This window comes from Salmo salar, chromosome ssa02, assembly GCF_905237065.1.
Source record: "Salmo salar chromosome ssa02, Ssal_v3.1, whole genome shotgun sequence".
Classification (NCBI taxonomy): Eukaryota; Metazoa; Chordata; class Actinopteri; order Salmoniformes; family Salmonidae; genus Salmo; species Salmo salar.
The window spans coordinates 22732146-22747088 of NC_059443.1; the positions used below are offsets into that span (position 1 = coordinate 22732146).

At 43.9% G+C, this 14943-nt stretch overlaps 1 protein-coding gene across 1 annotated transcript in view; it reads left to right on the forward strand.

The window, feature by feature from the left end:
* erfl3 (Ets2 repressor factor like 3) overlaps positions 1-14943 on the forward strand; it is a 92536-nt gene that overhangs the window by 62181 nt on the left and 15412 nt on the right. The window contains exon 2 of the mRNA XM_045700549.1: positions 2758-2992. Within this exon, the coding sequence (XP_045556505.1) occupies positions 2758-2992 (235 nt within the window). The remainder of the gene's footprint in view (positions 1-2757; positions 2993-14943) is intronic.

Sequence of the window (14943 nt, forward strand, 5' to 3'; positions counted from 1 at the left end):
GTGAAAGAGTGGGGTAACATCTCACAGCAAATGAGGTGCAGTCCATGAGGAGGAGATGCACTTCAGTACTTAATGCAGCTGGTGACCACAGCAGTTACTGACTGTTACTTTTGATTTTGACCCCCCTTTGTTCAGGGACACATGATTCCATTTCTGTTAGTCACATGCCTGTGGAACGTGCTCAGTTTGTCTGTTGTTGAATCTTATGTTCATACAAATATTTACACGTTAAGTTTGCTGAAAATAAACGCAGTTGACAGTGAGAGGACATTTTCTTTTTTTGCTGAGTTTATCTATCAATCTGTCCGTCATCTACAAAGGCCCTCCAACATCTAGCTACATTTGGTTATTTTGATGCTTTTCAGGGCTCATCTGTACTGGCAGTGACTTTTCTGCTGTAGTGACGTCATACACACCCATGATGTCGCTTGACCTTAAAGGGATAGTTCACCCTGAAATGTTTATGTGTCAGATGTTTTCATACTTCAAATGTAGTCTATATATGTATAGATCCTGCCACTTGAGTCAGGAGGAAGTTGGAGGCCTCAAACCCTGATGAATGGGATTGGTCGGCATTGACTAGGCCTGATTTTTATCATGGAACTATGGACTCCTGTTCTTCTCTGCCAGAGTAATGGTTATGTAGAGAGGATGTTAGTCATATTGAACAGTAGGTGATCAGTGTTTCTCTCTGATTGAAACTATGTAACACTCCGGTGATGCTAAAGCCCAGTCTGGCTCAGACCTGTCACATCTTCATGACCACACACATGTGAGGAAATAGCCTATCAAGTGCATTCAACTCGTCATTCAAGCCTCATGAATATACACTCATTCACTCACATATTGGCGTGTTCTCAATCTTGAATACACATTTACATCAAGGTCAGTCGAGCAGGCAGACAAACAAACACTCATCAACATGTGCCCACACCCACAGTCTGTTTCCTCCTTTCACACTGAGTTTCCGTTGTACATTTGGGGAGGAGGGAGGAGGACTAGCTGGTGTTTCCTCTGTCAGTAGGAAAGAGTGACAGAATCAGGGAAAATAGGTGGAGAGGTTTTCATTATGAATAGTATTCCACAGACATAGAAAGAGCACCAATGTTGTGGTCGTGTGTGTGAGTGTTCACTATTAGAGTAGTATCACGGCAGGGAGATCAGTGAGTGTTCACTATTAGAGTAGTATCACGGCAGGGAGATCAGTGAGTGTTCACTATTAGAGTAGTATCACGGCAGGGAGATCAGTGAGTGTTCACTATTAGAGTAGTATCACGGCAGGGAGATCAGTGAGTGTTCACTATTAGAGTCGTATCACGGCAGGGAGATCAGTGAGTGTTCACTATTAGAGTAGTATCACGGCAGGGAGATCAGTGAGTGTTCACTATTAGAGTAGTATCACGGCAGGGAGATCAGTGAGTGTTCACTATTAGAGTCGTATCACGGCAGGGAGATCAGTGAGTGTTCACTATTAGAGTAGTATCACGGCAGGGAGATCAGTGAGTGTTCACTATTAGAGTAGTATCACGGCAGGGAGATCAGTGAGTGTTCACTATTAGAGTAGTATCACGGCAGGGAGATCAGTGAGTGTTCACTATTAGAGTCCTATCACGGCAGGGAGATCAGTGAGTGTTCACTATTAGAGTAGTATCACGGCAGGGAGATCAGTGAGTGTTCACTATCAGAGTAGTATCACGGCAGGGAGATCAGTGAGTGTTTCCGGCGCAGGACTGTTGTGGTTGGGTGGACGCCCTAGCAGTGACGGTGGCAGGAAGGTTGTGGTTTCTACACCCAGTCTACCATGAGTCAGATACAACACAAAGTAGAGTGGAGGAGAGGAAAGAGGAGGAGGAGGGCAGAGAAGAGGCCAGGTCAGGCAGGTGTGAGTGACAAGCAGCCACACTCGATGATGTGCAGCACTGTGTACGTGTTAATAACAGTAGAAACAGAACCAGACTGATGTACAGATGGATCCCAAATACATCCCTAAGCTACAGACAGAGAACTAAAAGACTGAACACAAATACATCCCTAAGCTACAGACAGAGAACTAAAAGACTGAACACAAATACATCTCTAAGCTCCAGACAGAGAACTAAAAGACTGAACACAAATACATCCCTAAGCTACAGACAGAGAACTAAAAGACTGAACACAAATACATCTCTAAGCTCCAGACAGAGAACTAAAAGACTGAACACAAATACATCTCTAAGCTCCAGACAGAGAACTAAAAGACTGAACACAAATACATCTCTAAGCTCCAGACAGAGAACTAAAAGACTGAACACAAATACATCTCTAAGCTCCAGACAGAGAACTAAAAGACTGAACACAAATACATCTCTAAGCTCCAGACAGAGAACTAAAAGACTGAACACAAATACATCTCTAAGCTCCAGACAGAGAACTAAAAGACTGAACATAAATAGGCCTCACTAATCCTCTTTCCTCTTCTACAACACGCCTTCTAGAACACACTTCACCTGAGAACACCTGACAGGGCTAGAGGCAACTCCTCTCCCCTCATTGGAGTTGGAATCAATATTCATGTCTTGCCCTGCAACTAAACAGCATTCCTGTGACTGTGTGTTGTCTAAACTCACAGAAATAAGTGAACATTTAGACTGAGAGCATAGCCTTTCTGAACGTGCTGTCCTCTATGAAGGCTAATCGTCTCAGTCCATCAGTATGGCTGTGCTCCACGGACCTCCAGGCTAACTCCCTTCTCCCTGGTCTACCCCCTCTCCTCCCCAGGGTTTGCCTTTCCAGACTGGGCCTACAAACCCGAGTCCAGCCCCGGCTCGCGACAGATCCAGCTGTGGCACTTCATCCTGGAGCTGCTGAGGAAGGAGGAGTACCATGATGTCATCGCCTGGCAGGGGGACTATGGAGAGTTTGTCATCAAGGACCCTGACGAGGTGGCCCGGTTATGGGGGGCCCGCAAGTGCAAACCCCAGATGAACTACGACAAGCTGAGCAGGGCACTCCGGTAAGGAAACTCAATGACACCAAGCGTGTCCAGCCCAATGTGCTGTTTACACACTGATCCTAATGCACATGGCTGTCTTATGGCAGTGATCCAGGCCCCAGTTACTCTTAAAGCTCGGGCTTAGGCCCCAGATGCAGGTTTATTGTTATGTTGTGCACATCTGCTTGACACAACCATGTCTCTCACACCTGCCTAAGCTGGCTGTTATGACTATGACACCAGCTCTCGCCCCTAAAGCACTGTATACTGTAGGCCTATCATATTGGCACTGACCCTATCTCCCAATACACTGTATACTGTAGGCCTATCGTATTGGCACTGACCCTATCTCCCAATACACTGTATACTGTAGGCCTATCGTATTGGCACTGACCCTATCTCCCAATACACTGTATACTGTAGGCCTATCGTATTGGCACTGACCCTATCTCCCAATACACTGTATACTGTAGGCCTATCGTATTGGCACTGACCCTATCTCCCAATACACTGTATACTGTAGGCCTATCGTATTGGCACTGACCCTATCTCCCAATACACTGTATACTGTAGGCCTATCGTATTGGCACTGACCCTATCTCCCAATACACTGTATACTGTAGGCCTATCGTATTGGCACTGACCCTATCTCCCAATACACTGTATACTGTAGGCCTATCGTATTGGCACTGACCCTATCTCCCAATACACTGTATACTGTAGGCCTATCGTATTGGCACTGACCCTATCTCCCAATACACTGTATACTGTAGGCCTATCATATTGGCACTGACCCTATCTCCCAGTACACTGTTTTGGCAGTGACCAGAAAGCACATGGACTCTATTGACACCAACTCAAACCCCATATACCTGCCATGGCGGTGATAATATTTCCCATGTAATGGCAGTGACTAAACAAAAAAGACTGTTAACTCAAACACCCCAAACACAAGCCCCCTATACTGTTATGGATTTGATATTATGATATCATAATACTTAAACTTACATGCAAAATACCTGCTGTTAACTTTAAAATGATTGGAATGAATTATCCAAAGAGAGTGTAAAGAAGATTTTTTCATGTCATGTGGGATCGTATCTCCTGGCTTTAATTTAGACGTTTCATCAAAGTCAAGTAATGAGTTCTCAGAGATATTTGATATCTTCTGTATGACTTCCCCATACACTGTATAACTGCTACTCTGACTACATGTATATCACGTCAATCACTCATACACTGTATAACTGCTACTCTGACCACATGTATATCACGTCAATCACCCATACACTGTATAACTGCTACTCTGACCACATGTATATCACGTCAATCACCCATACACTGTATAACTGCTACTCTGACCACATGTATATCACGTCAATCACCCATACACTGTATAACTGCTACTCTGACTACATGTATATCACGTCAATCACTCATACACTGTATAACTGCTACTCTGACCACATGTATATCACGTCAATCACCCATACACTGTATAACTGCTACTCTGACCACATGTATATCACGTCAATCACCCATACACTGTATAACTGCTACTCTGACTACATGTATATCACGTCAATCACTCATACACTGTATAACTGCTACTCTGACCACATGTATATCACGTCAATCACTCATACACTGTATAACTGCTACTCTGACCACATGTATATCACGTCAATCACCCATACACTGTATAACTGCTACTCTGACTACATGTATATCACGTCAATCACCCATACACTGTATAACTGCTACTCTGACTACATGTAGCCTATCATGTGTCAATCACCCATACACTGTATAACTGCTACTCTGACTACATGTAGCCTATCACGTCAATCACCTATACACTGTATAACTGCTACTCTGACTACATGTAGCCTATCACATGTCAATCACCCATACACTGTATAAAAGGGGTGAGCATGACAAGTTACCAAAGCCTGTGGACTCTCCTTCTCCGTGGCCAACGTGAGTAAAACATTTAAACGTGTTAACTCTCGCAAGGCTGCCGGCCCAGACGGCATCCCTAGCCGCGTCCTCAGAGCATGCGCCGACCAGCTGGCTGGAGTGTTTACGAACATATTCAATCAATCCCTATCCCAGTCTGTTGTCCCCACATGCTTCAAGATGGCCACAATTGTTCCTGTTCCCAAGAAAGCTAAGGTAACTGAACTAAATGACTATCGCCCCGTAGCACTCACTTTTTTATTTTATTTATTTCACCTTTTTTTAACCAGGTTGGCAAGTTGAGAACAAGTTCTCATTTACAATTGCGACCTGGCCAAGATAAAGCAAAGCAGTTTGACACATACAACAACACAGAGTTACACATGGAGTAAAACAAACATACAGTTAATAATATAGTAGAAAAATAAGTCTATATACAAAGTGAGCAAATGAGGTGAGATAAGGGAGGTAAAGGCAAAAAAGGCCATGGTGGCGAAGTAAATACAATATAGCAAGTAAAACACTGGAATGGTAGATTTGCAGTGGAAGAACGTGCAAAGTAGAAATAGAAATAATTGGGTGCGAAGGAGCAAAATAAATAAATACAGTAGGGGAAGAGGTAGTTGTTTGGGCTAAATTATAGATGGGCTATGTACAGGTGCAGTAATCTGTGAGCTGTTCTGACAGCTGGTGCTTAAAGCTAGTGAGGGAGATAAGTGTTTCCAGTTTTAGAGATTTTTGCAGTTCGTTCCAATCATTGGCAGCAGAGAACTGGAAGGAGAGGCGGCCAAAGGAGGAATTGGCTTTGGGGGTGACCAGAGATATATACCTGCTGGAGCGCGTGCTACAGGTGGATGCTGCTATGGTGACCAGCGAGCTAAGGGGGAACTTTACCTAGCAGGGTCTTGTAGATGACCTGGAACCAGTGGGTTTGGCGACGAGTATGAAGCGAGGGCCAGCCAACGAGAGCGTACTTCTGTCATCATGAAATGCTTTGAGAGACTAGTTAAGGATTATATCACCTCCACCCTACCTGATACCCTAGATCCACTCCAATTTGCTTACCGCCCCAATAGGTCCACTGACGATGCAATCGCCATCACACTGCACACTGCCCTATCACATCTGGACAAGAGGAATACCTATGTAAGAATGCTGTTCATTGACTACAGCTCTGCATTTAATACCCTCCAACTGGGTCCTGGACTTTCTGACGGGCCGCCCCCAGGTGGTGAAGGTAGGAAACAACATCTTCACCCCGCTCATCCTCAACACTGGGGCCCCACAAGGGTGCATTCTCAGCCCTCTCCTGTACTCCCTGTTCACCCATGACTGCGTGGCTATGCACGCTTCCAACTCAATCATCAAGTTTGCAGACGACACAACAGTAGTGAGCTTGATTACCAACAATGACGAGACCGCCTACAGGGAAAAGGTGAGGGCTCTGGGAGTGTGGTGTCAGGAAAATAACCTCTCACTCAATGTCAACAAAACAAAGGAGATGATCGTGGACTTCAGGAAACAACAGAGGGAGCACCACCCCCATCCACATCGACGGGACAATAGTGGAGAAGGTGGAAAGTTTTAAGTTCCTCGGCGTACACATCACGGACAAACTGAAATGGTCCACCCACACAGACAGCCTGGTGAAGAAGGCGCAGCAGCGCCTCTTCAACCTCAGGAGGCTGAAGAAATTTGGCTTGTCACCTAAAACAATCACAAACTTTTATAGATGCACACTCGAGAGCATCCTGTCAGGCTGTATCACCGCCTGGTACGGCAACTGCACCACCCTCAACCACAAGGCTCTCCAGAGGGTAGTGCGGTCTGCACAACGCATCACCGGTGTCACAAATCAAATCACGTTTATTTATATAGCCCTTTTTACATCAGCTGATATCTCAAAGTGCTGTACAGAAGCCCAGCCTAAAACCCCAAACAGCAAGCAATGTAGAAGCACGGTGGGTAGGAAAAACTCCCGAGAATGGCCAAAACCTAGGAAGAAACCTAGAGAGGAACCAGGCTATGAGGGGTGGCCAGTCCTCTTCTGGCTGTGCCGGGTGGAGATTATAACAGAACATGGCCAAGATGTTCAAATGTTCATAAATGACCAGCATGGTCAAATAATAATAATCACAGTATTTGTCGAGGGTGCAAAAGGGCAGCACCTCAGGAGTAAATGTCAGTTGGCTTTTCATAGCCGATCATTGAGAGTATCTCTACTGCAGGTAGCTCGTCCGGTGAACAAGTCAGAGTTCCATAGCCGCAGGCAGAACAGTTAAAACTGGAGCAGCAGCACGGCCAGGTGGACTGGGGACAGCAAGGAGTCATCATGCCAGGTAGTCCTGAGGCATGGTCCTAGAGCTCAGGTCCTCCGAGAGAGAGAGAGAGAGAGAGAGAGAGAAAGAAAGAGAAAGAGAGAATTAGAGAGAGCATACTTAAATTCACACAGGACACCGGATTAGACAGGAGAAATACTCCAGATATAACAGACTGACCCTAGCCCCCCGACACATAAACTACTGCAGCATAAATACTGGAGGCTGAGACAGGAGGGGTCAGGAGACACTGTGGCCCCATCTGATGATACCCCCAGACAGGGCCAAACAGGCAGGATATAACCCCACCCACTTTGCCAAAGCACAGCCCCCACACCACTTGAGGGATATCTTCAACCACCAACTTACCATCCTGAGACAAGGCCGAGTATAGCCCACAAAGATCTCCGCCACGGCACAACCCAAGGGGGGAGGGCAACCCAGACAGGAAGACCACATCAGTGACTAAACCCACTCAAGTGACACACCCCTCCTAGGGATGGCATGGAAGAGCACCAGTAAGCCATTGACTCAGCCCCTGTAATAGGGTTAGAGGCAGAGAATCCCAGTGGAGAGAGGGGAACCGGCCAGGCAGAGACAGCAAGGGCAGTTCGTTGCTCCAGTGCCTTCCGTTCACCTTCACACTCCTGGGCCAGACTACACTCAATCATAGGACCTACTGTAGAGATGAGTCTTCAATAAAGACTTAAAGGTTGAGACCGAGTCTGCGTCTCTCACATGGGTAGGCAGACCATTCCATAAAAATTGAGCTCTATAGGAGAAAGCCCTACCTCCAGCTGTTTGCTTAGAAATTCTAGGGACAATTAGGAGGCCTGCGTCTTGTGACCGTAGCGTACGTGTAGGTATGTACGGCAGGACCAAATCGGAAAGATAGGTAGGAGCAAGCCCATGTAATGCTTTGTAGGTTAGCAGTAAAACCTTGAAATCAGCCCTTGCCTTAACAGGAAGCCAGTGTAGGGAGGCTAGCACTGGAGTAATATGATTTAATTTTTGGTTCTAGTCAGGATTTTAGCAGTTGTGCTTAGCGCTAACTGAAGTTTATTTAGTGCTTTGTCTGGGTAGCCGGAAAGTAGAGCATTGCAGTAGTCTAACTTAGAAGTGACAAAAGCATGGATACATTTTTCTGCATCATTTCTGGACAGAACCATAATGATTTTTGCAATGTTACGTAGATGGGAAAAAAGTTGTCCTTGAAACAGTCTTGATATTTTCGTCAAAAGAGAGATCAGGGTCCAGAGTAACGCCAAGGACCTTCACAGTTTTATTTGAGACGACTGTACAACCATCAAGATTAATTGTCAGATTCAACAGAAGATCTCTTTGTTTCTTGGGACCTAGAACAAGCATCTCTGTTTTGTCCGAGTTTAAAAGTAGAACGTTTGCAGCCATCCACTTCCTTATGTCTGAAACACAGGTTTCCAGCGAGGGCAATTTTGGGGCTTCACCATGTTTCATCTAAATGTACAGCTGTGTGTTATCCGCATAGCAGTGAAAGTTAACATTATGTTTTCGAATGACATCCCCAAGGGGTAAAATGTATAGTGAAAACAATATTTGTCCCAAAACGGAACCTTGAGGAACACCGAAATTTACAGTTGATTTGTCAGAGGACAAACCATCCACAGAGACAAACTGATATCTTTCCAACAGATAAGATCTAAACCAGGCCAGAACTTGTCCATGTAGACCAATTTGGGTTTCCAACCTCTCCAAAAGAATGTGGTGATCGATAGTATCAAAAGCAGCACTAAGGTCTTGGAGCACGAGGACAGATGCAGAGCCTCGGTCTGACGCCATGAAAAGGTCATTTACCACCTTCACAAGTGCAGTCTTAGTGCTATGATGGGGTCTAAAACCAGACTGAAGCATTTCGTATACATTGTTTGTCTTCAGGAAGGCAGTGAGTGGCTGCGCAACAGCTTTTTCAATTTTTTTTGAGAGGAATGGGAGATCCGATTTAGGCTGATAGTTTTTAATATTTTCTGGGTCAAGTTTTGGCTTTTTCAAGAGAGGCTTTATTACTGAGAGGCTTTATTACTGCCACTTTTAGTGAGTTTGGTACACATCCGGTGGATAGAGAGCCGTTTATTATGTTCAACATAGGAGGGCCAAGCACAGGAAGCGGCTCTTTCAGTAGTTTAGTTGGAATAGGGTCCAGTGTGCAGCTTGAAGGTTTAGAGGCCATGATTATTTTCATCATTGTGTCAAGAGATATAGTACTAAAACACTTTAGTGTCTCCCTTGATCCTAGGTCCTGGCAGAGTTGTGCAGACTCAGGACAACTGAGCTTTGGAGGAATACGCAGATTTAAAGAGGAGTCCGTAATTTGCTTTCTAATGATCATGATCTTTTCCTCAAAGAAGTTCATGAATTTATTACTGCTGAAGTGAAAGCCATCCTCTCTTGGGGAATGCTGCTTTTTAGTTAGCTTTGCGACAGTATCAAAAATAAATTTCGGATTGTTCTTATTTTCCTCAATTAAGTTGGAAAAATAGGATGATTGAGCAGCAGTGAGGGCTCTTCGATACTGCACGGTACCAAGCTAGTCTGAAGACTTCCAGTTTGGTGTGGCGCCATTTCCGTTCCAATTTTTTGGAAGCTTGCTTCAGAGCTCGGGTATTTTCTGTATACCAGGGAGCTAGTTTCTAATGACAAATGTTTTTAGTTTTTAGGGGTGCGACTGCATCTAGGGTATTGCGCAAGGTTAAATTGAGTTCCTCAGTTAGGTGGTTAACTCATTTTTGTCCTCTGACGTCCTTGGGTAGGCAGAGGGAGTCTGGAAGGGCATCAAGGAATCTTTGGGTTGTCTGAGAATTTATAGCACGACTTTTGATGATCCTTGGTTGGGGTCTGAGCAGATTATTTGTTGCGATTGCAAACGTAATAAAATGGGGGTCCGATTGTCCAGGAGGCCAAAAAGATCATCAAGAACAACAACCACCCGAGCCACTGCCTGTTCACCCCGCTATCATCCAGAAGGCCAGGTCAATACTGGTGCATCAAAGCTGGGACCGAGATACTAAAAACAGCTTCTATCTCAAGGCCATCAGACTGTTAAACAGCCATCACTAACATAGAGAGGCTGCTGCCAACATACAGACTCAAATCTCTGGCCACTTTAAGGAATGTACTTAATGAAGGTATCACTAGTCACCTTAAATCACGCCATTTTAATAATGTTTACATATCCTACATTACTCATCTCATATGTATATACTGCTCTATACCATCTACTGCATCTTGCCTATGCTGCACGGCCATCACTCATCCATATATTTATATGTACATATTCTTATTCATCCCTTACATTTGTGTGTATAAGGTTGTTGTTGTGAATTTGTTAGATTACTTGTTAGATATCATTGCATTTCGCTACACTCGCATTAACAACTGTGTTAACATAATGTTCCAACAATGAGCTGCAATAATTTAGTTTTCTGCTTAGGGTAATTTGCGGTTATCACTGGTTACCACAGCCACAAAGTCTAAATTGTCTATATCGTAGAAATGAATGAAAACAACAATTTTAATCAAGTCTAGGCCTCCTCACCAAACAGATGTCCTGGACATAACTCATCCCCATGTAGTGTTCAATGTAGTATTGTTAAACCAATTTAGAAAATTCCAAGGAACAGGCATAATACACTAAATCCAACGTCTGTATATCAAAAAGAAGACAGATTTTGGTTTGTAAATCGGGTACGTTTTTTTATCCGGCCGTGAAAATACTGCCCCCTATCCTAAATAGGTTAATACATCTTAACGATGTGAGATCCCTCCTCTTCTTCCTTATTCTCTCCTCACACTACCTCACTCTTCTCTTCCTCTCATCCTCTCCTCACCCCTTCTCCACATTTCCTCTGGTCTCATCCTCCTTATAGTCTATGGATAGTGTCCAGGCCTGTAGAGTCACAGTATTGGAACAGATATGGAGCTTAGCCCACCAGTAAGTCCTTATTCATATATATATATATATATATATATATATATATATATATATATATATATATATATCACACCACACACACACACACACACACACACACACACACACACACACACACACACACACACACACACACACACACACACACACTACTGTTCAAAGTTTGGGGTCACTTAGAAATATCCCCGCAGTACCCACAAAACACCAGTCTCAGCGTTAACAGTGAAGAGGTGACTCCGGGATGCTGGCCTTCTAGGCAGAGTTATAAAGAAAAAGACATATCTCAGACTGGCCAATAAAAAGAAAAGATGAAGATGGGCAAAAGAACACAGACACTGAACAGAGGAACTCTGTCTAGAAGGCCAGCATCCCCGAGTCGCCTCTTCACTGTTGACGTTGAGACTGGTGTTTTGCGGGTACTGTTTATTGAAGCTGCCAGTTGAGGACTTGTGAGGCATCTGTTTCTCAAACTAGACACTCGAATGCACTTGTCCTCTTGCTCAGTTGTGCACCGGGTCCTCCCACTCTGCTTTCTATTCTGGTTAGAGACAGTTTGCGCTGTTCTGTGAAGGGAGTAGTACACAGCGTTGTCCCAGATCTTCAGATTCTTTGAAATTTCTCTCATGGAATAGCCTTAATATCTCAGGACAAGAACAGACTGACGAGTTTCAGAAGAAAGTTCTTTGTTTCTGGACATTTTGAGCCTGTAATCGAACCCACAATGCTGATGCTGCAGATACTCAATTAGTCTAAAGAAGGCCAGTTTTTTTTGCTTCTTTAAATCAGCACAACAGTTTTCAGCTTTTCTAATGATCAATTAGCCTTTTAAAATGATAAACTTGGATTAGCTAACACAACTTGCCTTTGGAACACAGGAGTGATGGTTGCTGATAATGGGCCTCTGTACACCTATGTTTCCAGCTACCATAGTCATTTACAACATTAACAATGTCTACACTGTATTTCTGATCAATTTGATGTTATTTTAATGGACCAAAAATGTGCTTGTCTTTAAAAAACAAGACATTTCTAAGTGACAGGCAGGTAGCCTAGTGGTTAGAGCATTGGACCAGTAACCGAAAGGTTGCAAGATCGAATCACCGAGCTGACAAGGTAAAAATCTGCTGTCTGCCCCTGAACAAGGCAGTTAACCCACTGTTCCTAGGACGTCATTGAAAATAAGAATTTGTTCTTAACTGACTTGCCTAGTTTAATAAACATAAAACAAAATATATTGTGTAATAAATAAATATATATATATATACATACATACATATGGCAAACTGTGTGTATGTAGATAGATAGATAGATAGATAGATAGAAGTCGGAAGTTTACATACACCGTAGCCAAATACATTTAAACTCACAATTTCTGACATTTAATCCTAGTAAAAATTCCCTGTTTTAGGTCAGTTAGGATCACCACTTTATTTTAAGAATGTGAAATGTCAGAATAATAGTAGAGAGAATTATTTATTTCAGCTTTTTATTTCTTCCATCACATTCCCAGTGGGTCAGAAGTTACCATATACTCAATTAGTATTTGGTAGCATTTCCTTTAAATTGTTTACCTTGGGTCAAACGTTTTGGGTAGCCTTCCACAAGCTTCCCACAATAAGTTGGGTGAATTTTGGCCCATTCCTCCTGACAAAGCTGGTGTAACTGAGTCAGGTTTGTAGGCCTCCTTGCTCGCAAACACTTTTTCAGTTCTGCCCACAAATATTTTATAGGATCGAGGTCAGGGCTTTGTGATGGCCACTCCAATGCCTTGACTTTGTTGTCCTTAAGCCATTTTGCCACAACTTTGGAAGTATGCTTGGGGTCATTGTCCATTTGGAAGACCCATTTGCGACCAAGCTTTAACTTCCTGACTGATGTCTTGAGATGTTGCTTCAATGTATCCACATAATTTTCCATCCTCATGATGCCATCTATTTGGTGAAGTGCACCAGTCCCTCCTGCAGCAAAGAACCCCCACAACATGATGCTGCCACCCCCGTGCTTCACGGTTCTTCGGCTAGCAAGCTTCCCCCTTTTTCCTCCAAACATAACAATGGTCATTATGGCCAAACGGTTCTATTTTTGTTTCATCAGACCAGAGGACATTTCTCCAAAAAGTACGATCTTTGTCGCCATGTGCAGTTGCAAACCGTAGTCTGGCTTTTTATGGCGGTTTTGGAGCAGTGGCTTCTTCCTTTCTGAGTGGACTTTCAGGTTATGTCAATATAAGACTTGTTTTACTGTGGATATAGATACTTTTGTACCTGTTTCCTCCAGCATCTTCACAAGGTCCTTTGCTGTTGTTCTGGGATTGATTTGCACTTTTTTTGATTTGCACTTTTCGCACCAAAGTACGTTCATAGTTTGGACACACCTACTCATTCCAGGGTTTTTCTATATTTTTTACTATTTTCTACATTCATCGCAGCCTTCCTCCGCTTTCACTTTTTTCCCCTTTTTGTCTTTCTCTTTCCCCCTGTAGCGTGTGTCTCTCCCTCATATCTCTGACTTTATCACACATACTTGTTTTTATATCCTTGTGGGGACCTAAAATTGATTTCCTTTCAAAATCCTATTTTCTCTAACCCTACTGACCTAACCCTACTGACCTAACCCTAATCCTACCACCTAACCCTATTGACCAAACCTAACCCTAATTCTACCACCTAACCCTACTGACCTAAACCTAATCCTACCACCTAATCCTACTGACCTACTGACCGAAACCTAATCCTACCACCTAACCCTACTGACCTAACCCTAATCCTACCACCTAACCCTATTGACCAAACCTAACCCTAATTCTACCACCTAACCCTACTGACCTAAACCTAATCCTACCACCTAATCCTACTGACCTACTGACCGAAACCTAATCCTACCACCTAACCCTACTGACCTAACCCTACTGACCTAACCCTACTGACCTAAACCTAACCCTAATCCTACCACCTAACCCTACTGACCGAAACCTAATCCTACCACCTAACCCTACTGACCTAACCCTACTGACCTAAACCTAACCCTAATCCTACCGCCTAACCCTACTGACCTAAACCTAACCCTAACCCTAATCCTACCACCTAACCCTACTGACCTAACCCTACTTACCTAAACATAACCCTACTGACCTTAACCTAATCCTAATTGTAACCCTAAACCAAACCCCAAAGCTTAAAATAGCCTTTGTCCCTCTGGATAGAAGAACAAGACTGCACACACACACACACACACACACACACACACACACACACACACACACACACACACACACACACACACACACACACACACACGGCCTAATCCTCACTGTGTGAGTGTGAATTTCACAGTGGCTGTGGGAGCAGGAGACAGGAATGACGCAGGGAGTCACGTGTCCTCTTGGAGAGTCAGCTCACAGGCACACTGGATTACAGTAGTGTTCCTGATTAGGGAAATCACCATGTGCTCACTATACAGGAAACTGTAAGATCATGGGCCTGGGTGATTGAAGCATATGTGTGGAGCAAGGTGGCCCACTCTGTCATGTGTTCCATATGTGTGGAGCAAGGTGGCCCACTCTGTCATGTGTTCCATATGTGTGGAGCAAGGTGGCCCACTCTGTCATGTGTTCCTTATATGTGGAGCAAGGTGGCCCACTCTGTCATGTGTTCCATATGGGGATGGTTGCTACAATGTGTCTTTTATTGGTCTTTAGTGCCATCAATCCTCTTACCACATTACTACTG